At 40.2% G+C, this 16,472-nt stretch overlaps 2 protein-coding genes across 4 annotated transcripts in view; both read right to left on the bottom strand.

The window, feature by feature from the left end:
• Positions 1 to 16,472, bottom strand: part of IL10RA (interleukin 10 receptor subunit alpha) — a 926,736-nt gene that overhangs the window by 473,575 nt on the left and 436,689 nt on the right. The window lies entirely within an intron of this gene.
• The window catches only part of KMT2A (lysine methyltransferase 2A), an 85,185-nt gene that overhangs the window by 66,975 nt on the left and 1,738 nt on the right, over positions 1 to 16,472 (bottom strand). The window contains exon 2 of one of the 3 annotated variants that reach the window (XM_084976247.1): positions 15,562 to 15,660. The exons of the other annotated variants lie outside the window; for them this stretch is intronic. Coding sequence (XP_084832373.1) covers positions 15,562 to 15,660 — 99 coding nt within the window. The remainder of the gene's footprint in view (positions 1 to 15,561; positions 15,661 to 16,472) is intronic. 3 annotated transcript variants of the gene reach the window in all.

The following is a 16,472-nucleotide window of genomic DNA, read 5'->3' as shown; positions in this document are numbered from 1 at the left end:
GTTTATTCAAGCAGTGGGGGGAAGGGAGTCAAGGGAGAGACAACAAGGGGTTTAAAGAGAAGGGAGAGGATTTGATTTAAACTTGCAATACACAGTTGCTGTGTGAAGAACAAACTTCAGTTGAGGTAAGAACACAAGCAAAGAGATGAGGGATAGTCCAGGCAAAAGATTTTAATGGGTAAGACTGGGGTTTTGTGGGAGAACTATTGAGAGGAAGTTGGACTTAAGGTGGTTTTTTTTTTTGTCTTTTTGCCATTTCTTGGGCTGCTTTCACAGCATATGGAGGTTCCCAGGCTAGGGGTCGAATCGGAGCTGTAGCCACCGGCCTACGCCACAGCCACAACAGCAACGCGGGATCCGAGCCATGTCTGCGACCTACACCACAGCTCATGGCAACGCCGGATCCTTAACCCACTGAGCGAGGCCAGGGATCGAACCCGCAACCTCATGGTTCCTAGTCGGATTCGTTAACTACTGCACCACGACGGGAACTCAAGGTATTTTGGAGGCAGTACAGACACAATTTGCCAGTGGGTCATCTGCGATCTAAATAGAGAGAGATAAGGATAACTCTTGAATTTCAGGCCTGAGTAATTGTATAAATGACAGAGTCATTCTGAAACAAGAAGAAAGGTGACAATCATGATTTTTTGGACATGGAAGTATATACTAGATAGCCAAGTGCTTCCACGCACACCTGTGTTCTTGTCTGGGAAGAGTAGTGGCTACCTGGGTGGGTGGTCATGTTCAGGTGCGATAATACCTGTGAAGCACTCAGGACTGCCTGGCCCACAATGAACTCTCAATAAATGCTAACCGTGCTTAGTGTTATTACACAAATGGAAATGTCAAACAGGCAACTGATAACACAAGTCTGGGATTCTAAGAAATAATCAAGGGTGAGAGACAAAGATTCAGGGGTCCTCGGCTTGGAATGAGATCATCTAGGGGGAGTGCACACAGAAAGAAGGTTCCTTTGGTAGATTCCTAGGTGCCTCTGACATTCAGAGGAGTTAAGCAGAGGGGGGAAATGATACAGAGTACTGAAAATTAATAACCAGAGTTAAAAAAAAAAAATAAAAAACAGATGAGTGTAATACTACAGAATCCAAGCAGAGAGTGTTTCAAGAAGGGAGTGGTCAGCTCGTTCAAAGGCTGCCCCAAGGCTGAATAGGATGAGGACTGAGAATTATCTATTCAATCTGATGAGAGAGGAGGTCCTTGAGGATTTTGATAAGAACAATTTCAGCCCAATTGCAGTGGGTAAGGAGGGGCTGAGAGGTGAGAAAGTGGCACCTGCAATTACACAGAGAACTTATAAGGAATTCTGTTGTGAAAGAGAGTAGAGGAGTTCCCATCAATCCCTGGCCTTGCTCAATGGGTTAAGGATCCGGTGTTGCCGTGTGCTGTGGTGTAGATCGCAGACGCGGCTCGGATCCAGAGTTGCTGTGGCTCTGGCGTAGGACAGCGGCTTTAGCTCCGATTAGACCCCTAGCCTGGGAACCTCCAAATGCCGCGGGAGCGGCCCAAGAAATGGCAAAAAGACAAAAAAAAAAAAAAAAAAAAGAGAGAGAGAGAGAGAGATAGCTGGGAGAGGATGTGGGGTCAAGGGGTTTTTAAAAGAAGGATTATAAGAATGAGAGAGAAATTGCCAATGCAGGAGAGAGAGGGGATAACTGCAGGAACTGAGAGTAGATGAGAAGGGATGGAATCCAGAGTACAAGTGGTACTTCCTCAGTAGTGGAAGGCAGCAAAGGATGTGCTAATGCTTAAGTTCCCTTTTCAACAGGAAGGGAAAAGCTATTAAATACCCCAGGAATATTTAAAGTATCTTTTTTTTTTTTTTTTGGTCTTTTTTTTCTTTTAGGGCCGCACCTGCAGCATAGGGAGGTTCCCAGGCTAGGGGTCAAATCTCAGCTGCAGCTGCGGCCTACACCACAGTCACAGCAATGCCAGATCCAAGCTGCATTTGCAACCTACACCACAACTCACAGCAATGCCGGATCCTTAACCCACTGGGCAAGGCCAGGGATAGAACCTGCGTCCTCATGGATACTAGTCAGATTTGTTTCTGCTGAGCCACAACGGGAACTCCCTATTTAAAGTATCTTGGTTCTGGCAGAGCTTCCTTGCCTGCCCGCTTACATCTCTCACAAGCGTCCTATCATAAGTCTACTTCTTGCCTAAAAAAAAAATAATTAAATAATTTTTAAAAATTAAGTATCTTGATTCTTATATCACAACTGATATAACTCTTGAGAACTGGTAAATCAGTAAATGAAGACTATTACTAGAATTGCTCCCAGGAAGAATTCTGTTAATATTAGTTTTGAAAGCTTCCACCTTCAAATGACCAGTTTACAAAGTATCTTGCAAAGTATTAAAATTTTAGTACTTATATTCATGCTAAGCCAAACTAAATAAAGAAAAATTAGATAGTAAGTTCCATGAGGGAAGAGATTTGTTCAATGCCAAAGCCCCAGCACTTGGTTATCTGCCTGGTACATAAATGATGTTCTTTGAAAAACAGATTAGATTTCCAGTCTCCATTTCTTACTTTGAAGAGTGCTTACTATGTCTGTGAATGCCATTTAGGGAGAAGATGAGCCTCTTTGCAAGCAGCTTTTCTTCATGTGTAAAAGAAAAAAAAATAGCGAAACCTGTAAATCATTTCCAAAAAGTGAATTTAACAATAATATTGTTGGAGTTCCCATTATGGCTCAGCGGTTAAAGAACCCAACTAGTATCCATGAGGATGCAGGTTTGAACCCTGGCCTGGCTCAGTGGGTTAAGGATCCAACCTTGCCCTGAGCTGTGGCATAGGTTGAGGATGTGGCTCGGATCCCATATGGCCGTGGCCGTGGTATAGGCTGACAGCTGTGGCTCTGATTCGACCCCAGCCTAGGAATCTCAGTATGCTGCAGGTGAGGCCCTAAAAAGCAAAAACAAACAAACAAACAAAAAAAAACCCCCAACAATGTTGTTGAATTTACAAGAAGGGAAAAGTATATTATACTCAAGAATAGTCAAATACACAGACATCAAAAGACAAATTTCTTAAGCCAAGATGATTTCTGAAATCCAAACCAGTTGAGAAATACATGCAGTTACTGAACGAACATCAGTCTCTTGTCAACAAATTGGCAAGGGCAGGGCCAAGGCCAGATCCTTTCTGGCTATTGGTACATCAAAAGGCACTGTGGTTGTTTGAATGCATAACAGGAAGAGATTTAAATTGTTTTAAATATGATCTCTGCCTGATATTGAGCCAAAATATTGAAGAGAGCAAAGACAGTATACACTGTTCTTCAATAACAAAAGTTGGTAAAAATTTTCACCCACACAAGACTGAAGTTGTTTTCAAACATTTAATCCAAGTCTACCTAGCAACTGTCACCTACAAAACACAAATGCTCCCTACTTTGTAATTAGAGAAAGAAGTAATATCTCCTCATCTTCACTCTATGTCAACAAGAGCAGGCAGCAAAGATGCTCAAAACAACTAAGCAAATGAGACAGGTGAACTCCACCCATCCTGCTCCGGAAAAAGTAGCAGTCATAAAGAAGCTCAATGTCTCAAAAAAAAAAAAAAAAAAAAAAAAAAGGCAAAAAAGAACACACTACATCAGATAGTAAGCTATACAGATTCTTGGAGATGTCCAAAATTACGTCACGGGATCTTAAAAAACAAAAAACAAACAAAAATCAAGAAGGGTCTCTTTCCAGACTCATAGGTTCCAAATCTGAACTGGTTTATCTCCTTGCTGAAGCAGAAGAAATAAGCCCACTTAGCCGATATGCTGTAGAAATTAAGTTAATCATCACAATCACATGGTTTATTCTTCTCTGTTCAATGGGAAAGTACCACAAAATGACCAGATCCATTTGAACAGGCTGGGAAAATTAAACAAACAACACCAACTTTGTTTTCAGAGATGGTTCTTTTTATTATAAGAGGCTTTTGTACTCCATATGCCAACTTTCAGTAGATAACTTCATTTTAAGCTATATGCTTATTCAGCTACATGTCTCTACTATAAATTTTCATTTTTTTTTCTTCAGCTCATTGTTCTGATCTTGGTATAAAAGTCAGGTTGCATCTTTCCTTCTGGGCTGTCAAATGACCAACAGCAACTAAAGTAACACTGAGGAATTCACAACTTCCTTTCCTCTAATGGTAAATAGAGTTATCTCTCCAAAAAGCCAGTGTTTTGAAGGAGCAAAGTGAAATGAGATGACAAAAGCAAATATTCCCCTTGGCAAGATAACAAAGCTACCAAGCCAGCCAAAACAATTTTGGCCTAATATTTTTGAGGAATTAATGTTTAATATATGAATTGGGAAGTTTTGTGTTCTTACTATCTTGAAAAGATACTGACTCTCTTCTGACTACGTCATATTTGGAAGTTTGTCATCACATTCTGAAAAGCCCATATTATGTGCCATTAACTTACTAACAACAACAAAAGCCCCTGGTATTTTTTTTTTTTATTACTTGAACATTAAAATCTCTCAAAAAGAATAAAGAATCATGAAAATCATTGTGTTTTTACAATCTTTCTTTCTGAATTTATACCTATATGACTAGCAATTAAAAGAGGAAAAGTATAGTTCTCTTATATTTCCAATTTCCAGTTTCTCGAATGACACCATATTCACACTTAGGGAAGCAAGCCGCCCTTCACTTTGCCACCACTTGGAGAATTCTTGCAACAATCCAGTTTCACCTTTGAACGCCAGTCATTTTATGAGATGGTCTGGTTAACAGTGGACAGCATTTACTATATGAAACTGAGAAAATCTTCATTATATGTAAATAAGCTTAAATAAACCTAGTACCAATCTACCTATGAGAAGGAATTTATACACAATCCCAGTACTAAATTCCAACGTCCTAAAGCTTCAATAACCCACTCAAGGTTTCGGAACCAAAGAGCTAGTAGGAAAATGAGCTGGTGTTAATATCAGCTCTGCCCAGACTTTTGGTAATCTATATGAATAATCCCAATTCACAGTTTTCATTCTGACTGTACCGGAAATGCTTTTTGCAACCCAACATATCTTAAGAGGTTTCATTCTGAGTGATGCAAGCTCTCCTCACTGCCTCAAAAGCCAAGGGTCAGAGGCCTCTGTAACCCTCATTCACATGAAGCCAACTTATTAGACTGGAAAGGATTTACAAAACACTTCTTATAATGCATCCACAAGCAGTGATAGCCTTAACAAGGGATATTCTGAAGCACATCTCTTCCAACTACAACTGAAAATGGACATAAAAGCTATAAGTATTATCTCTTATATTGAGACCACACCTACTGTTTTCCTAGTTTCTCTTGACATTTAAGATTTCTCTCTTAGCCCCATTTACTAAGTTTTTATTCTCCTATAAAACCACTATAAAATCATTTCATAAAGACATTTCTCTGGAGCTTACTACTGAAAGTTAATTACTGCCATAAATTGACAATTCAAATCAAACACTTCTTAGAGAGCCAATGAGACCCTAGGACCTCTTGGGGAATATTAAAAAGTATAAAACAGGATCCATGCCCTCTAGGATCTGATTAAAAATATACTTGTTGATTCCAAAAAAGAGAAGGTAGCTTGAAAGATCGTTTTACACATACACAGGTAGGACTGTACTTTAAAATTCACCTCTAGACAAGTTCAATTCCTGGCCTAGGAACTTCTATATGCTGAGGGTGCAGCCAAAAACAAACAAACAAACAAACAAACAAACAAAAAAATCACCTCCAGAGAGGATCATAAATTTTGGTAACTTTTTCACAATCACTATAATGACAACCATCTTTAGCAAGAAGTTCTATATTATAGAACTACGCTTTGCTTCAGTTTAAACCTACTTTTCTCTTATTTTAGCATCAGTGGAGCTAGAAAACAGCTGGTTACCATTCCTAATAATGGATCCATTCATGTTTTTCCGAAGAGTTATTAAGTTGCCTCCTAACCTTTCATTCTCCCAACCTTTCCTCATAGGACTGACTTCCAATCATATAATCATCTTTTGAGTCTCCTCAGAACCGTCTCCAAGGTCTCCTCATCCCTTCTAAGTTGAGGAACCTAGAAATGGAAACAACACTCAAGTAAGGGGGTGACCAGCGCCAGCACTATCTATATAAAAGGTGATGCCTTCCCAGCCTTCCCATCAGGATTCCTCAACATTACTTTTAGAGCCCTGATCAGTCCTTTTACAAAAATGTCCTTTGATGGCTCTTAGACTTTCCTCCTTCCAAACTTAAGGTAGTTTACTACTTTTTTTTTTTTTTTTTGTCTTTTTAGGGCCACACTCACAGCATATGGAGGTTCCCAGGCTAGGGGTCTAATCGGAGCTATTGCTGCTGGCCTACGCCACAGCCACAGCAACGCAGGATCTGAGCCTCATCTGCAACCTACACCACAGCTCACGGCAATGCTGGATCCTTAACCCACTGAGTGAGGCCAGGATCCAACCTGAAACCTCATGGTTCCTAGCTGGATTCGTTTCCACTGCACCACAATGGGAAATCCACTATTTTTAAAAATTACTCCAAATTATCCAGTTTATTTGTCTGTTTGTTTTTTAGGGCCACACCTATGGCATATGGAAGTTCCTAAGCTAGGGGTCAAATCAGAGCTGCAGCTGCTGAACTACACCATAGCAACAGCAACAAGGAATCCGAGCAACATCAGCAACCTACACCGAATCTTGCAGCCACACAGGATCCTTAATCCACTGAGCAAGGCGAGAGATGGAACCCACATCGTCATGGACACTATGTCAGGTTCTTAACCTGCTGAGCCACAACAGGAACTCCCAAATTATCCTGTTAAAAATCTTGAACAATGTTAAAAAAAAAAAAAGAGTTCCCATTGTGGCGCAGCAGAAACGAATCTGACTAGGAACTATGAGGTTGTGGGTTTGATCCCTGGCCTTGCTCAGTGGGTTAAGGATCCGGCGTTGCGTGAGCTGTGGTGTAGGTCACAGATGCAGCATGGAACTGGCGTTGCTGTGGCTGTGGCGTAGGCTGGCAGCAACAGCTCCGATTGGACCCCTAGCCTAGGAACCTCCATATGCCTCAGGTGCAGCCCTCAAAAGACAAAAGACAAAAAAAAAAAAAAAAAAAAAACACACAAAAAAAACACTTGAACAACGTAACAGCTTATGTGATATGTTTTTGCAAAGAATTTCGGAAAGTTGTATGTATACCAAATTTTCAATTAAATAAACATTCACCAATTACCTGCTATATGTAAAGCCACCTTTGTAAACAATTATAAAACATGAATGATGACTCAGAAATGGCCCATGTCTTGAGGAAATCATAATCTAATGGGGGAAAGACAAACACATCAAAAGTATTTACAACATAAAGTATCCTGGGGTAAATTCTTTATAGGTAGGTATAAAGTATAATAAGAGAACAGTAAAGGAGAAACTGAATTTCAACTAGTAGTGGCTATCTGAAAGCTTCATGGAAGAGTTGGGATCTGGGGATCTGAACTGAGCCATCAAAGATGAGTAAGTATGAGTAAGATGAGTTCCTGTCATGGCTCAGTGGTTAATGAATCCGACTAGGAACCATGAGGTTGCGGGTTCGATCCCTGCCCTTGCTCAGTGGGTTAACAATCCGGTGTTGCTGTGAGCTGTGGTGTAGGTTGCAGATGCGGCTCAGATCCTGCATTGCTGTGGCTGTGGCGTAGGCTGGCAACTACAGCTCGATTAGACACCTAGCCTTGGGAACCTCCATATGCCGCGGAAGCGGCCCAAGAAATGGCAAAAAGACAAAAAAAAAAAAAAAAAAAAAAAGATGAGTAAGTCAGAGGTAGGCCAAGGTGGGAAAGACTTTAAGGCAAAGGAGAGGATTAGCAAAGGCATACAGGCCAGGTACACACAGACTGTGGAAAACATTAAGTGAAAATGTGTGTTCAGGACATAATGCTCAAAATGTAGAAATATAGGCCACCTAGATTATGAAGGGTCAGGAATTTTAAATCTTACTTTACACTGAGGGAGAAGTCAAAGGGTTTTAGGAATAAAGTGACAGAAATCAGATCTGTGTTTAAGAAAACCACTGGCAACATTGAATCCAGTGAAAACAAAGGCAAACAGACTCATCAGGAGATTACCATTATAATCCAAGCAAAAGTAGTGGAAATTCAAAGTAGGACGGTAAAAACAGAAAAGCCAGGACAGATTAAAGAAACACTACAATGGTATGATGGAGAAGCCTCAGAAATTGATTGGATGGGATAAGAGAAAGGGCTTGAAGGTAGCACAGTGCAGAGAGCATGAATGAACCTTCAAATAGTTATAGGTTTGAATCAGCCACTTACTAGCATACGACCAAAAGAAATCTATTTATCTTGTCTGTTCCTAGGTTTCTTCATCTGTAAAAAGATGGTGTATTAGGTATTCCAGCAGCCCTTTTTTTGAAAACGGAGCCACAGCTGCAGCCTGTATCACGGCTGCGGCAACACCGATCCTTAAACCCACTGTGCCACGTGGGAAATTCCCAAACCTTTTTTTTTTAAGTGATATAAAACAGAATTATATTCTTCCTCCTTAAGGTGGTAATACTCTACTAGCTACTAGTTATTATTAACGTTTAATTGTTTTTGACTATCCTATGTGGTTATTTTTATTTCTCAAGTTAAGTTCCAACCTACAATTTAGCATGTCTTCAGTAATTAACTTGTTTGTTGCATCGATCTCTGTAGACCAACACTTGCTCTCCCTAAGCTGAAACTTGAGAACAAATGTCAAAGAGTTACCAAGTATAGACTAAAGGATCTGAACCTGGGGGCCAAGAACCCTAAAGGGCCTCAGAGCTGTTTTAGGAGATCACCAAGTATCCATACTCAAAAAGATAAGGAACACCAATTAGAGAGACCCTGAGTAGCAACCCCAATATAGCTGCCCTGGTCTGATAATTCAGAGAGGCACTGCCTTCCTTGGTTACCCACCTGCCTGTTTACTGTCTTCTTTTTCCTCCCTTTTTTTGCCTTATCTCTAATCATATTATACTTGGACACCAATGGTACCCACTGTTACTAAAATGTGGAACCAGCTTCAGTTTGGTTCCACCTAGCCTACTGATGAACTTGACACCCAGACCAAAATCAAGAACATTCTAAAGTCAAGATTATAGCACTCGGAGTTCCCGTCGTGGCTCAGTGGTTAACGAATCCGACTGGGGACCATGAGGTTTCAGGTTCGATCCCTGGCCTCGCTCAGTGGGTTAAGGATCCACCGTTGCTGTGAGCTGTGGTGTAGCCTGCAGATGCGGCTCAGATCCCACATTGCTGTGGCTGTGGTATAGGCCGGCAGCTGTAGCTCCTATTTGACCCCTAGCCTGGGAACCTCCGTATGCCGCGGGCACGGCCCTAGACAAGACAAAAAAAAAAAAAAAAATGTTGTTATTTGTGCTACAAAATAAAGAGATTGAAGTTATAAAAAAAAAAAAAAAAAAAAAAAAAAAAAGATTATAGCACTCGAACAGGTATATAAGTGTGCACATATACTGCAGACCTCAAAGTAATAAAAACCAGTTATCTCAGTGGGGAAAAAAAAAGATTAAGCACTCCAGGCCTTTAAGTCCTAATAATAATTAGCATTCCTATGTACCAGGCAAAGTGCTAAGTACTCTGCATGCATAATTTCAATTAAGCCTCACAATAATCTTATGAAGCACAATTACTACTAATTTACAAACTGAAGAAACTGAAGCATGCAGAGGTTAAGAAAGTTTTCCAAGGTCATCCAGCTAATAAATGGTGGCGCCAAGATTTGAACCCAGGCAGTTTAAATGCAGAGCTCACGGTCTTAATAGCTCTTAATTACTGTGCTACACTATCTCACACTATTACAGATTAGATAATGAGATTCTGCCCTTGCTTTGTAAAGGTATTTATATATGCACGAATAAAAAATCCTTGCTGGAGAGATTACAAAAGGATTTCCTCATTAACTAAGCTTAAAGAGATATTATCCACATGGGTTTACTGCTTATAATTAAGGGCAATAATCTAGAGACAATGTTTTATGTTTGTGTTTGATCTAAAAATCAGCCAGTACTCACAGATGGACAGAAGTTGAATAACAGTATGTGTAGACATTTATTCCTCTAGGTGTAGAGAGATATTTGTGATTAACTTTTCCCAGTTTTTAGAACTGAGATAGTACAAACGAGAGCTTAATGAAAAAATATTTTCTCCAAAAACACTACTCACAAGTAATATTACTCCCTTAATTCAAGAAGAAAGCCACAACTACTTTGATGCTGTAAAATGAGAATGAAACAATGATGCTTCAGCAAAGCATGGATCTTAAGGGTTGCATCTGTCAAACAGTCTGAATGTGAGGAAGGTTCACAGCTCTTACCGGTGAAAGACATCAAAATATCTAAATCCAAACATTCCAACCAAACACAAAAACAGAAATGTAAGAAAATAGATAAAATATATAGAAGAAACTCCAACTCCAAAAATAAGTGCCAGTGGAATAGACCCTACTCCCTGGTGCCACACAAGGCACTGCTGTAGTAATAATTAAAGGTAGAAGGGTTGGGGAAATCCCTTCAGCCTCTTTGTCAAATAGAAAAACTACTCATTTCAAAGAAAGGGGAATTTTCATACGCAGCACAGAAAACTGCCAACTATATCTTTAACTGTTTCCTTAAAACTAAAACTCATGAGAATAGTATATTCAGTATCTAAAAAGTCAAACCAAGTTTGGTCACTAAGAAGTTTCATACTAAACCTACAAGATGATTTGTATCATCCAAAACAACTAACTACAAGTCACACAACAAAATTCTTCTTTCAAATGTCTTGGGTCTTTAAAAGCAAACCTCCGGCAGCAGCTCCAGCCTCCTGGTTGGCTTCCCCTGGTGTGTAACCCGACAAGGTACAAAGCTTATTGAAATATTTAACAGTGGTGGTATGGATTTCTTTGGATAGGTCAAGAAAAGCAACTCATCCTTTTCAAAAACATAAAGAACCATTTTATGGGATGTCATTCCCTCAATCCAAGTGTCTGTATTTCCTCAGGGCTTTCTCAGAGAACTTATTGAGGGGGAAAATGAAAAGGCTAACAAAAGGACCCCTTTTTTCTCCCTATTCCCAACATAATCCACCTCAGCCACAGGGCCAGTTGCATCCACACTGTCATAAATGCCAGCAATTAGAGAATTAGGCCATAAAACCACCCACTCAGGTATAAGAGCACAGGCCTCCAGCTTTATTTTATGCATGCCATAAAGATCTCTTACTTCCTTCTTTCAGGCCTTTTTCACAACCAAGGAAATGACAATAACAACAAAAAAGCAGCCCTTTGTCTGCCTAATACTGATGTGATCAATGAAACCATCTGGGTCCAGGTGAAGGAGTCAAGATTCCTTGTTCTTATTAGGACTGCATTTCCTCTAGCATGCCACAGATAGATCCACTAAGGACATACTGTATTTTGAGCACTAACATAACGGGAACTAGAATGAAACAACATTTTCCAGAAAAGTGACTTTCCCTTATTCTGAAACTACTCTAGAAGCCTAGCCAACTCCTGACGGTCTCAAAAAAATGCTGGAGGCTACAATTAATTATTCTTAATTAACTCAATAATTTCTATATGCTCCTGAAGTCTTTTCTAATCAAAAAAAGTTAACTCAAATCTCAAAGTTAACTCTCAGTCTGTTTTAAAACCTGACGCAATTTAGGAACAAGCAATAATTTCATTTGACTGATCATCTTCGAAACCACAAAAATCCCAAGTCCCTGATTTACTCCATAAGACTTTATTTATCAAGCTTTAAACCAGTCTAGATAAGACCTAAACAAATACTTTTTCTGGGGCCTCGCCTGTGGCATGTGGAAGTTCCTGAGCCAGGGATAGAACTCTTGCCACAGCAGAGACCTGAGCTGCTATAAGTGACAACGCCAGATCCTTAATCCACTGTGCCACAAGGGAACTCCCCTAAACAAATACTTTTTTAACATTTTGTAAACTCTTTAGCTTTCTCCTTCCTTCTAGTGCCTATAACGTTAAGAATCCGATTAAAATGTAGGTACCTCATGTCAGACTCATTAGTAATTTAATCTTTCATAATTCCTGAAAATAACATATACAAACAAGAGAAGGTCCCATCCCAGCAATCCTAGAATAAATGCCTCCTAAAGTAGTGCCAGTCACAAAGCTTCCCCCTTAGTCATAGGTCTATGCCGCTGGGCTCTCCACCTTGGCAGAGGAAGAATGGAAAGAGACAAGATATTCACAAAAGGCCTGACTGAAGGCCTTCAGTTAAATGCTAGAAGGAAGCTGAAGTTCTGTGCCAACACTAGTGGAATGTGGGCAGGCACAAAGAGATCTTAATTAGGAGACCTACAATTAAAACAGTGAGTCTCCAAAGAAGAGAGAGACACTGCAGTCTGTTATGCCTCAGAGCAAGCAAAGCAGTGCTGCCACCCCCCTCTAGCCACAGGGCAAGGAAGACAACGGGTACTGAGTCTGCACAACTGCTCCAAGGAAGGCCAGCCCCCAGGTAAGCAGAGATGGGACCAGAGTCAAGGTGGGAGTATCTTTCCTCTGCTTCCAATCAGAAGATAAATCACTATTTTGTGAATGATGATGTCCTATGAGAGCATATGCCTTAAGATAATTAGATGGCAGGTAAAGATGGGGACAAGAGATATGGTTTTCAGTGAAAGATGAAGAAAAGTCCTCGAGACTGCATTTGTGATGCTAAGTACTAACCAAAGAACATTTCAGAGCATATTAACAACTACTCCCTGCAACACAGGTACCATTACTTTGGATTTATAAATACATTAGTGTACTGGATTTTTCTTTTCATTTAAAAGCTCACATGCCTAAAGGAATGTACCAACTACACTGAAAATAACTTCCCTTTTGGTCAGTCAGGAATCTTTAACATTGAAAACATGAAGAAAAATTTAGCCAAACAAGAAGACCTCTAAACCCTAGATAATGAGTTATACTTAAAACTATCTTTGGAGTTCCCTCCATGGCTCAGTGGTTAATGAACCCGACTAGTATCCATGAGGATGTGGGTTTGATCCCTGGCCTCACTCAGTGGGTTAAGGATCAGGAGTTGCCTTGAGCTGTGGTATAGGTCGCAGACTCGGCTTGGATCCCGTGTTGCTGAGGCTGAGGTGTAGGCCAGCAGCTGTAGTTCTGATTCAACTCCTAGCCTGGGACCCTCCATATGCCGCAGCTGCGGTCCTAAAAAGCAAAAAATAAATAAATAAATAACTTTATCTTCATTTTTCTTATAAATGAAATTGGTCAACTTCAGCAAAGAACTTTTCCCACACAGGTAAGTCTTTACATTTTGTCTATACAATGAAAACTTCCTCATCAAGTTCAAATTTCTCTTCCCAATAATAATGGCAGGAAAATGGGCATATGTATAATTTGATATTAAAAATTACCAAATAGGTTCACTGACTGACTCAGAATAAGAAGTTCTGACCTGAGCAAATAATATAATAGAAAGAAATCAGAATACTGGAGCAGAAAAGATTCCTGAGCTGACATTTAGCTCAGTTTTTTCATTTTACAAATCAGAAACTTCAGGTTAAAAGTCAATAGTCCAAACCGGTCAGTGAGAAAGATGAATGCAAGGAGAGCCCTTGCCCACTGACTTCTTCTACTCGGAGGGGGTCTTCTGGTCCACTGTGCTCTCTGCTTAACTTTCTTTCTGCCCAGCTCAGGATTAGCTGTGAAGCCAATGAAGGAGCAACTCCCCTCTCTTGGTATGTATGCCCAATGAGCACCAAAAAAAAAAACGCAAAAAAAAAGTCGCAGACACTCTCCCACTCCAGGACCCCCCATCTTTCCTAGGCCCAACCCAAGAGCCCACCTTAGTCCGCTTGAACTAAACTGCCATTTCAAATAAAGACAAATACATACATATCAATGTTGTAAGTCAGTTTCCATGTATGTCTAATCAAAGTTTGCCATGTTATAATCAGGGTAGAAACTTCGCTTTTAACATTTTATGAGCTGGTAGGAAATGGATTATGAAATTAATAAACGAAGGCTACTTGCTGATAAACAGACCAGTTCTGGGGTTCATGATAAAACAGCCCAAATTCTAGTCAACAGAGAGGATGCTGTACTATGTTTATTTAGATAGCAGAGTAGAGTAGCATAAACACCACTTGAGACAATCCTCAGAAAAATGGGATGCAGCTACTGCGTAGGAGAGAAGGTAAAAAAGCAGACCTCTGTGACTTTTCACAATGCACAAATAAAACTTTAAATTCTGCTTCATAACTGTCACACAGAAAGCCCAAAGAGAAGGCCAGCAACACTTATATATTTTAAAAATAATCCCATTCTGGCAGGATTTGGTCATGAAGAACTCTTACTCAGAGAGCTATTCCATCTGAAGGGTTCGAACTTATGGCAAAGACAAATCTACAGCTGAAAGAGTATAAAACAGGGAACTGATCTGGAAGTTCTGTCACCTTTCAACCACCTTAATTTAGTAGTTCAATAAGTATTAACTTACGCTTTGTTATGGAGAAATTATAGCCATTGCTCACTTAAAGCAAACCAGAATTTAAAGAGGGTAGAATCATTGTGGACCACAAACCATTTCTTCATGAATCCAGACAAGACTTGATATAGATCTGTGAGCAAATTCTGAGAAACAATCTTTAGAATTCTCTGTCAGCCCAGGAGAGCCCTAAACCTCCTGGGTGGAACTTTTACCATTGATTTGTAAGACTGTAACAAAATGCTTGGTTTCCACACTGAAAACTACCAGGTCAAAGGATATAATCACTACCGTTTTGGTACTAAACCGTACCATGGGTTAGCACTCATGAAGGTTGCCTCAAACTACCACATAAAAGGCTTACCAATGGAACAACAGCTCATTCAAGTTTAATTCAGAAAAAAATAGTGAAGTTTAATGTAAGGAGCTGACCACTCTTCTCATAATGAAGTAGCAACTATTGTTCAGGCAAAAGTTTTAAAGGAAAAAAAAAAAAAACTATTAGTATGATCTTACTTGAAATTACTGCAATTCCCTGCTAGACTCTACACTACATACCACTGCTAAACAAAATAATGCCAGTGGATAAGAAAATGTTAGCACCTGATTAAAACTTTAAAGGTGATTTGTCAAAGACCAACAGATAAAATATTCTGGTGCCCAGACATTAGGTCCCTGAATCCAGGTGGCTCTCTTTCTAACCAGTCTCTTGAAAAGCTATGATTGGAAGCTGTCAGCATAAAACTTCGCTTTTGAATATGTGATAACAATATTTGGAATGTGGTCCGTCAATATAAAATACATAAGCATGCTAAACAAGAAGAAAATACTTCTCAGGAAATCCTTGAAAATAGACTAACTTCTCCTAATAGAGAGTTTCTTATTATACTCAAATATACATGGGGCTAAAATTCTACATATAACCAGGCAAATCTCAATTTTGAAAATAAGCAGGTAAATGAAATGTCAGTAAGTCTTATTTTATTTTTTTATTTTTATTTTTTTTGCTGCTGTATCTTTTAAAAAAGCAAAATCAACTCACATTTAAGCACCAACTCCATGCAAGTAACCTGAACGGTTCAGTCTTTTTGTCATGTATGAGGCCTTTGGTTCTCCAACTACATGGGATCTGTGTTGTTAGCTTAAAAAATACAGAATTGGCCTTTCAAAAAAAAATAATAATCTACAGCAACCAATAAATAGTCTCAAACAACCCTGCTGACTGCAGCTGCCTTCTGAAGGCTGGGAAAAGGAGGTGGAGAGAGAGCAGAGAGAGGCAGGGAAAAGGGACACTGCAGTTAGCTACACAGCAAGGAACACGCCCCCATCATGTCCTCCTTGCTCTGTCAGAAGGCGGGTTGTTGTCAGTCTCCTGATCAGGCTGCCTTAGAAACGATTTAAAAAAGAAGGCAGGAAGACTAACAACTAAAAAATTGCCAACTCCTTGAAAGAAGAGGCTGGGGTCCCTGGGATCTCCTCCCCCGCCCACTTCCCAGGATCTTTCCGGAGATCTACAGGGGTGTGGGGCACAATAGGGGACGAGGGGTTTGCCCAGGATATTTTGTGTGCACCAACGGGCAGAGCACGCAGGAAACGGCTGGTTGTTATCTTTCCCTTTCTGTTTCAATCAAGAGCACTCCAGAGCAGCAACCCCCTGCCCCCCTTCTCTTCAGCCCCTAGCAGCTGCTCTTCCTCCTCCTAGCATCCCCCATCCCATTCTCCCCCTTCCCCAACAATTCAAACTCCCCCTCCTGCATCCAATGGAAAACAAATGCGCAACGCCGCTGGCAGAACCTGAACTCAACTTCCCTTCCCAGGGCAACTTTCCTTTTGGCCGAAGGGGGCTGAATAATACCTATCCAAGCATCCCCATTCTTGCCCCAGTACTAATGGGGAAGGGGGCAAAGCTCCAGACCTTTCATTCACCTTGAGTCCCCCTTAAATGCATCCTAG

The sequence above is a fragment of the Sus scrofa genome, chromosome 9 (genome assembly GCF_054392235.1).
Source record: "Sus scrofa isolate SSC_HxYL_T2T_F1_AM1 chromosome 9, Sscrofa_HxYL_maternal_Yorkshire_Landrace_v2.0, whole genome shotgun sequence".
Lineage (NCBI taxonomy): Eukaryota > Metazoa > Chordata > Mammalia > Artiodactyla > Suidae > Sus > Sus scrofa.
This window is presented reverse-complemented; position numbering and strand designations above follow the sequence as displayed.